This window comes from Entamoeba dispar, genomic scaffold (genome assembly GCF_000209125.1).
Source record: "Entamoeba dispar SAW760 scf_1105229460983 genomic scaffold, whole genome shotgun sequence".
NCBI lineage: Eukaryota > Evosea > Mastigamoebida > Endamoebidae > Entamoeba > Entamoeba dispar.
Window position 1 is genome coordinate 1,409 of NW_001854465.1, and position 9,478 is coordinate 10,886.

At 25.1% G+C, this 9,478-nt stretch overlaps 3 protein-coding genes across 3 annotated transcripts, besides 9 other annotated features; 1 reads left to right on the top strand and 2 right to left on the bottom strand.

The window, feature by feature from the left end:
* Positions 1-61: 61 nt before the first annotated feature.
* Positions 62-226: a sequence feature (AT_rich).
* EDI_138420 (uncharacterized protein) lies at positions 225-2,906 on the top strand (the record flags this gene model as incomplete). Its single annotated transcript, XM_001737936.1, has 1 exon — positions 225-2,906. The coding sequence occupies one exon, from the start codon at positions 225-227 to the stop codon at positions 2,904-2,906; it is 2,682 nt and encodes an 893-aa protein (XP_001737988.1).
* Positions 570-614: a sequence feature (AT_rich).
* Positions 1,274-1,294: a sequence feature (AT_rich).
* A 71-nt stretch (positions 2,907-2,977) lies between the features above and the next one.
* Positions 2,978-5,904, bottom strand: EDI_138430 (protein phosphatase 2C, putative; the record flags this gene model as incomplete). Its single annotated transcript, XM_001737937.1, has 2 exons — positions 2,978-5,457; positions 5,505-5,904. The coding sequence occupies 2 exons, from the start codon at positions 5,902-5,904 to the stop codon at positions 2,978-2,980; spliced, it is 2,880 nt and encodes a 959-aa protein (XP_001737989.1).
* A 103-nt stretch (positions 5,905-6,007) lies between these two features.
* Positions 6,008-8,586, bottom strand: EDI_138440 (protein serine/threonine kinase, putative; the record flags this gene model as incomplete). The annotated part of the gene is made up of 2 exons (XM_001737938.1): positions 6,008-6,799; positions 6,874-8,586. 2 exons carry the CDS (start codon positions 8,584-8,586, stop codon positions 6,008-6,010), a joined length of 2,505 nt encoding a protein of 834 aa, XP_001737990.1.
* Positions 6,783-6,925: a microsatellite.
* Positions 7,028-7,098: a microsatellite.
* Positions 8,581-8,616: a microsatellite.
* Positions 8,617-9,222: 606 nt separating this feature from the next.
* Positions 9,223-9,264: a sequence feature (AT_rich).
* A 79-nt stretch (positions 9,265-9,343) lies between these two features.
* Positions 9,344-9,399: a sequence feature (AT_rich).
* Positions 9,400-9,420: 21 nt separating this feature from the next.
* Positions 9,421-9,465: a sequence feature (AT_rich).
* Positions 9,466-9,478: the final 13 nt, after the last annotated feature.

A 9,478-nucleotide genomic window follows, 5' to 3' on the forward strand; every position in this document is an offset into this window, starting at 1 on the left:
ATGGGTGCAAATTACAGAAGACAATGGGCTGAATATAAAGTTGAAGTTGAAAAGATTTTGCATAAAATAGTTATTACTTTTAAATAATAATTTAACTATATTTTAATTATTATTTTATTAATTTTTAACTAAAATTAAATTATATGTAACTACTTTTATTAATTTTTTTTCTTTTTTAAAATAAAAAAATATTTTAAAAAAGAAAGAACTTAATATTTTAATTAATGGATCAACCTGTTATTCAAATTGATACTAAAGAATCAAAACCATTATTTAAATTATCTAATTACAGAATGACTGTTCATGCTTTATTACTTACATTTATTAGTTGCATTTATGGTGGTGTACCTACCATTGTATTATTAGTCATTGGTGGAATTATGATATATGACAATATTAACAAAAATGCATTGTCTATTAAAGCATCAATACCATTTATTGTATTAACAGGGTTTTTCTTTTTATCACTAATAGTTAATTTTATTAGTACTATGGATATTAGTATTAATACTTTATTAATATTCTTTACATTAATGATTTACATTGTGTTATATCTTGTATGTATAATGTTTAATTTTAATTTAATTAAAGAATTTAATTTTATTGATAAAAAAGACATTGAAGTTATTTTAAATATAATGTCTTCTACTTTAGGATTTATCTCTATTCCAGTAACAAGTTATGCTATTACTCATTTTATTCCTTCATTAGAACTTTACGTTCCATTCCTTTTCGTTTTTGTTCATTTAATTACTTCACCAAATGGAGATGATCCAATATTAATTTCATTCTCAGCAATTATCACTCTTATTGCATCTGTATTTTCCTTTTTAGAATTAGGTCAACTATATATTATTATGTTACCAATGTCATTGTATCTTCTTATATTAACTCCTCATTTACATTTCTTAGCTTTAGCTTCAGTACCAATGTTTGTATCAAGTTGTACAATGTTATTATCAGATAATATGATCTATTTTACTTTAGTTGGAATTATTTCCGTAATTTTTGTTTTAACAACACTAAAACGACCTAATATAATAGAGTGTAGTGTTTTATGTTTATTAATATCATTACTTACCTTTTTAGTATTATCATCTTCAAAAATAAATACTATAACTTTAATTATAACATCATTAGGAATTGGCTTAATTGCATTTAGAATTAGATTTGATTTTGATATAATTACTTTTATTTCTGTTAGCTCTGCTGTTGTTGTTCTCTTTATGTATCTTTATACTTCATTCTATCATATTTATTTCCATATTACTAGATTTATAATTTTTAATATAAACCTTCATGACTTTACTATTATTTATGCAATATACGCAACATTCACTTTGTTATTACCTTATTTAATGGTAAAAACAAATAGAACAACATTTAGTGTTCTTACAACTATTTATTCTTTTGGATTAGCTACAATTGAGTATATTGTTGCATCAAGAAGAAATGGTGTTTTTTATAATGATATTTATTGTGTTTTTACAGGTATAATGCTTTGTTTAATTGGTTATTTAATGTATAAAACAAAGAAGATTTATTTAACTTCATTTGCTATAATAATTTCATTCCAAATAGCAAAATTATCAATGTTTATTTTCCCAAGATATTTGTCTATCTTTTCTATTGCTGTTTATCTATCAACTATCATTATTAGACAATCTTATCACCCTGACGTAGTTATTGACACTACTTATTTCATTGTAAACCAGATATGGAATGCGTTAACTTCTTTAACTATTTCTGCAACATTTATTTCAACTCTTCATGTTATTTATTTCAATGAAGTTCCTACTTATGTCCAAACATTATTGGAAACATTTTTATTAATGTGTATTCTTGCTACACATGAGTGTTATGTTTTAAAGAATAATTACTTTGTTATTCCATTTACTGGATTCTTTGGAGGTGCTCTTGGTGTTCTTCTCTCTCTTGGTGCAAGTTCTTCTCTTGATCAATTATTGATATTCTTTATTATAGGAACTTTAATATTTACTTCAACTAATTATACTTACAGTATTGCTCATAACTTCCTTACTAGATTAGTATTTATTGTTTCTCTCTCATTTTTATTTGCTCATTATATGTTTGGTTATTTACCTATTGCACCTTCTTGGTTCTTTATCTTATTATTGATACCGTCATGTTGTGGTATTGCTATTACAATGGAAACTATCTTTATAAATCAAAAAACTATTAAATTGTTGTTACCATTATATTCTATATTATGTATTTCTCTTCCATTATCATTTGCTGGTGCAGTAGTAATTACTCTTAACTTGATTCAGTTAAGGTCTATAGCAAGTGTAGTTTTTAGTTTACACTTCACATTACATGTAGCTGTTTTAATAGCTAATAATATATCTCAAAAACAAATGATTAAGAAATATTCATACAACACAATGATGACAATTGTTAGTGGTCCATGGTCAGTTATTATGGGTGTTTTCCTTCATTATTTTATCTTAAATGGATCGTCAATTTCAGTCCTCATTTTTGTTCCTCTCTTGGAATTGATTATTGTTGAAAAGTTTATTAAATTAGAAGAAAGAAAACGTAGTGGATTAGTATTGTTTTCAATTATTATTATTTTACCATTATTAACTCTTTCAAGTATATTAAAATATGGATTTAATATTTATGTATTAACAACATATATTTTTGTTATTATATGGAACATTTTTATTACTTTTTTCGCTTTATTCCTTTTCACTAAAAAGGAGACTTTCCAATTCCCTATTTTCATTATTGTAACCCAATTTGTTGTTTCTATATTAATCCTCTGCTTTACAACAAATGACCTAATATTTACACAATGTGTTCTTGTTGTTTTTATTGCACCAATTGCTATTTATATGCAATTAACTAATAAAACAGAACACAAAGATTCATTAGTTCTTTGAAAGGGAAAAAAATACTTAAAATTTAATCAAATTTCTTCTTAACATTGTTGTTTTTATTTTGAATGAAATAATTAATTAAAATAACAAATTGTTACTGTGATATTATCAAATGAATGTCTTTTTAATGCTATATCAATAAGATATCGTGCAACGTCTCCTTTATTTCTTGGAAGGATAATTCCATTTGAGTCTTTATCCTCTTCTTTAGAAAAACAATAATTGAATAAATAATTTCTTGCTAGACTGATAGCATCTTCATATTTAAATACATTCCAAAACCCATCACACGCAACGATTATAAATTGGAGTGATGAGTCAATTGCCTTACTCCATATCTTTGGTTGGCAAATAACATATTTTTTCATTGATTCATCACCAATACTTCTTGAAACACCAAGTAAACCATCTACTCTCCAACCATGATTATAAAATACTTTACCACCAGAACTTTCTATTCTGGCCTTTTCTTTATCAACACTTGGGTTATGTTTTTCTGATGTAACAATATACGACCCATCGTTATAACAAACAACAATCTCTGAATCTCCAACATTGGCAGTATAGATGGTATTATCATAGATCATCACTATGGCTAATGTTGTTCCAGCATTAACTTTTGTTTTCATTGCAATTTCTTTAAACCCATTTTCAACATTGACAATACCATCTTGAATAGCACTTTCTATATTTTTTGGAAATGATTTACTTCTCATAATTTCATTATGTAATTTAAAATTACAGTAATCAGCAGCTGAAGTTCCAACATGTCCATCAAAAACTCCAAAATATGTTAATTCTTTCTTTTCTTTTTGAATCATTTTGTTCATATTTTTAATACAAAGGTAATAATCTTCCATTCGTGTTTTCATTCCTGAAGTAGAATAAGCAGAAAAGTCAATTTTACTTTTATACTCTTTTATGTCCTTTTGTGTTCGTTTCAATAAATAATTTTCAATAACATGGTCAACTATTTTAACATCAATACATTCTTTTTCATTATATTTTTTCATTAATTCTTTGATTTCTTTTAAATCTTTCATTTTCTTTAATTCTTTTTTAAATCCAGAAGGTACTACAAAATTATTTTCGTCTTTAATTTTACAGTAATATTTATAACTAATTCTATCATCAATATCACTTTTCCTAATTGCATCTAATCCAATAACATCTTCAGAAGTTTTTTGAATGATGCACTGAAATCGTTTCATTCTTTCCTCTCTTCCAACTTTTCTTAAACTATCATTACTTTTGTTTCTTGTAACTATTTGGTCTGAATGTTTTATAACTTTTAATGCCTCGGGAATGAAAGCTCTTATTCCTGGTGCAATAAGTCCTGGATCTGATGCTCTTTTAGTTATTCGTTCACTCATAAGACTTTCTCTAATCAAAGTTTTCGCATTAAGATTTGTTGGTTGAATAGACCAGTGTTTGAGTTGATAAAATAGATACAAAATTGAGTTATTAATTTGAATAGAACTTCTGTGAGAAAGATGTTTATTGTGAGAAACAGTAATTGTTCTCATCTCTGTTGTTGGAGCCAAAAAGAAAATAACCCTTCTAATAAATGGCGTTAGTATATTACTTGGCATGAACGAGACAAGACTACTACGAGTAATAACTGGTACTGAATTCTTCCAACTAACCTGTTCTAAGACTTGTTGAATTGTTTCCAGTAACATAGGCTTATGAATAATTTCAATGTTAACACACTCTAATAGGTTGATATAATTCATAGAGTTCTGTTGGTCTAATAAAGGGTCTGGAAAGTAAATAAGATTACAACCTTCTAAAACTAAATCAGCAAATTCTTTTGTCAGCCTCTGTTTATCTGTAAAATATAAAACGTTTGTATTTGGTTCTTTTTTTCTTGCTGCCCGAATTTGAGTTATACTTTCTGCTCTTTTAATATTATTTTCTTTTGTATTATCTTGTATCATTTGTTCTAAAAGGGGATGATATCCCTCAACCACAAAATCATATTCTTCGTGTTTAATTATCAAAGTTAAATCACATCCTTTCATTTTATCTTTTATTACTGCAACAATTTCTTTGATTTTTTCTTTATTTTCAAGTTCTATTAAGATAAGACAAGAACCTTTATCCTCTTTTTTGATTTCATCTTTAAATACACTTATATATCCAGAATAATATTTGTTTTTGTCATTAACTCGAGGACTTAATTCCTCTGGGACTAAGAGACGTTCTGAATTTGTATGATAAAACGAAGGTGGAGTAACTGGTGCTGAACAGTCTGAACTTATCACGTTTTCATGATGTAAGAAGGGAACATTCCCGTCGTCATAACAAACACTAAAACTATAAGCAGATGAATATAATATTTGAAAGGAGATTTGATCTTGAAATACATTTTTATCACTAGACAGATAAAGAGAATATTGAGTTCTATTCCAATTTTCCTTTTTTGTGAAAAGAAAAGGTGAGAAGCAGTCCACTTTATTAACAACTCCATCCAAAGAGATGTGGAGGTCAATTGAGACTGGGCATTGAGACTGAGTTATCCTTGGAAGTGAAATCTCCATTATTCGTGGGACTATGATAATGAGTACTAACAGAAATTAATAAAACAAAACTACAAACAGAGGTTGTGTTGGTGAGTAAATGAGGAGAAAGACAGTGTAAATGAAAGAGAGTTAAATGGAATTCTGATAAGAGAAAAGTGGAAATAGTCAAAAACAGTATAATTTGGTTGTGCGGAAATACAAAACCCAAAGGTTTTTGGAAAGTAAATGAGAATTTCATTCTTTGAGTCTTGTAGCTGAACTTTCATTTCAGTGTTATAAATAAGAGAATTTGAAGAAACAAAGTACAGTATATTTGTTAGTTGTAGAAGGCTAAGTTTGCCTGGTTCTTCTAAGTATTTTTCGATGAGTTTGTTCATTGTTTCTTCATCAAACTGTTTCTTCTCAGAAGAAAACAATTCTCCATTGACTTTCGATGAGTAAAATCTTATTGATGGTTGGTGTGGTGAGGCTTTCATTACAAACTAGAAAATAAATAGTTTTCAACACTTTTGATAGTCATATTAGTGTTATATAAAACGAAATAAAGATATTTATTTTTAAATGAAATTTTTTGTCGACTCAGTATTTTTCTAACACTACTACTGAAAATGAATTGACATGTAGTGCCATGTATTTTGGTGTTCTTACCCCTTTTGTGAATGTTATATTTGTTATCATCATATTAATGTTTCTTGAACTTCCAAAATCTGTTAATTTACAATTAACTCCAATATTATCATCAAGTGTTATAACAAGAAAATTATCTGGTTTAATATCTCGATGTAGTATTCCATTTGAATGAAGATATGAAATTCCTTTTGCTCCATCTATCATGAATTTAATTCTTATTTTATTTGGTATTTCCGTGTTTGTTCTTTTATTAATTAAATCTTGTATTGATCCATATTTTGCATATTCTGTTATCATACATATTTTATTAGGAATAAATACTGCTCCATAAAAATGAATGATATATTCACTTCGAAATTTATCTAACATCATTACTTCTTTCTCAAATTCTTTCATTTTATTTTCATCTTTATCAATTTGTTTCATTTTCTTAATTGCTACTTGATTCCCTCTAAATTCTCCGATATATACAATTCCAAATGATCCTTCTCCTATTTTATGTTCTTCTTTAATTTCATCGGGATCAAGTCGTGTTGATATTTGTGTTTCTCCTTTAATTGAAATACTTTTAATTATTTCTTCTTGTGTTTTATTAAGTGTTTTACTAATTATCATTATTTGTTCTTTAATTTTAGTAGTACATTTGATTGTAATAAATATTTCAAATTCACATGCATATCCTCCTTCAATTGTAATGATATTTGGGTTTGTTCTAATTGAATATTTTTCATTTTCTTCTTTCTACTTATTTGTATTTTCTTTTTTTCTTTATTTTCATTTCCAATACATATTAATTCTCTGATTTCTTTATTTACTTCAATTTCTTCTCCTTCTCCTATTTCTATTTCTTTTTTATTTGTTATTATTCCATCTCCAAGTGATATGAATTTGATATTTGATTGTGAAATTTTAAATATTGTTGTTGTTTTCTCTTGTTCTTTCTTTTCTTTGCGTTTTATAATGTAATTAATCATTATTATTATAATTATAATTATTATAATGATGATAATAAGTATAATGATGATAATTATCATTATCATCCACCATACAATTTCTTTATTACATTTTGTTCCTTCTTCATTGTTTCCATACCAAAATGAACATTTTGAACATTTATTATTTTTTGTTTCTTTACATTTATTAATATTTGAATAATGAATACATTCTTTATTTATTGTTATATATTCTTCTTCACATTTATTACATTCTTTCTCATTTAAACATGTTATACATTTATTTCCACATTTTGAACATTCTTTATTTATTAAATAATATCCTGTTAAACATTCTCTACATCCATATTCTTTATCTATTTCTCCTTTACATCCTTTAATTGTTGTTGTTGATTTACATATTCCTGTTGAACTCATAAAATATCCTTCTCCACATTTTATACATTTATCTTTTTGATTACATGTTAAACATTCTTTTTCACATTTTGAACATCCTTTCCCATTTCTATAATATCCTTTATGACATATTCCACATCCACTTCCATCTGCTAATATTTGTAAACATGTTCCATTTAATTCTTCATTTGATTGACATGTTTTATCATTTCTTAAATATTTATCATTAGAACAACTCATACAATATGTAGATGTTCCATAACATGTTTCACATTTATCATCACATTTTAAACATTTCATGTCTTTTGTTAAATAATATCCTTCTTTACATCTTTTACATCCATATGTATTTTGTTCTTCACAATATTCTATTGTTGTATTAATACATTCTCCCTTCAAATTAGGTGAATATGTATTTAAACATTCAACACATTTTCCATTAACATATGATTTATTTAAACAATATGAAATATTATTATTACATTTTCCATTTTGATCTTTTATCATATCTTCTTCACATGTTTTATTTATACATTTATTATTATCTAAATATTCTTCATATTTACATTTTATTTCAATATCATTTGTTTTACATATTTCTGATTTTGAACATTCTATACATTTATTATTATTGATGTATTTTCCATTTTCACAATATATTTCTTCATTCTTTCCATTTTGATTTTCTTTATTTGAACATTTTTTATTGTTTAATGTATATCCATTTGAACATGATACACATTTATTTCCTTCATAATAACATTGATCTTCTTTATCTCCATTACATTGATTATTTTCTATTTTATATCCATTTGAACATTTTAAACAATAATTTCTTTCTGATTTATTACATTTATTATCAATTTCTTTACATTCTCCTTTTTCTTTAATATATCCTTCTTTACATTGATAACAATATGTTTTATATACTACAATACAATTATCTGGTAATGGTTGACATTCTTTATTTGAATTTAAATAATATCCTTTTTCACATTCAATACAATGACTTTGATTATTTATTTTATTACAATGTGAACCAACTTGACATTCTTTATTTGAATTTAAATAATATCGTTTTTTACATTGAATACATTTAAATTTTTCATTTGATTTACCAGTTAAAACAATACAATTTGATAATTGACCATTTAATCTTACTGTTTCATCAAATATCATTATATTATTATTACCATTATTATTAATATTTATTAATGGTGTTGATGAAGAAGAATTAGTGAAATAATAAACAGAATTATTAACAAAAGAATTAAATGTGAGAATACCATTTATAATTAAAGTTAATGGTTTATTTGATAGATTTGATGAGTATTTTAATCTGTTAGTTTCAGTAATTTCTAATATTTGTTTGTTGAAAGGATGTTGTATTCTGATGGGTTTTGGTTTTCAGATATTTAAAAACAGACAGTTGATGTTGAGTGTTTAATTCACTTCCACTGTTACTCTAATAACAATGGTGATTACTTTTAAAGTCTTATCTTACCAATTATAGAAAAATTAAAATTATTGAACGGTATAATAATTAAAAGAGTGTAATAATAATGTCTAATTTAAAATAAAGTACAAAAATTCATCAGAGTTAGTGTAGTAGTAATGTTGATAAGAGTGTATAACTGTTGATTTCCAAGGTATTGAAATAAATATGCTTTTCCATTACTCTTTTTATTTTCATTTATAAAATATTTGTTAAATGAATGTTAAAAGATCATCTATTCCTGATTTGATGAATGAGTTTTACTAAATGAGTTAACAAAAGTTATTAACTATTTAAATTATTTATAACCTTTGTGATACATAAAATAGTATTTTAGAAAAAAATATATAAATTCTTTTTTTCTAATGATTAGGCAATTTAGTTTAATTGTATGGTTATTTTAAATTTTGTTGACTGTCTTTAACACAGATAGACGCCAAGATATTTAAATTTTATTTTTAATAGATAATGTAGTTTATTATTGAAAAAAAAAATTTCACTTGTCTAAGTTCTAGTTGTAATAATTAATTAGTTTTATTAAAATAAACATTGATTTAAAATATGATTCTAATAATT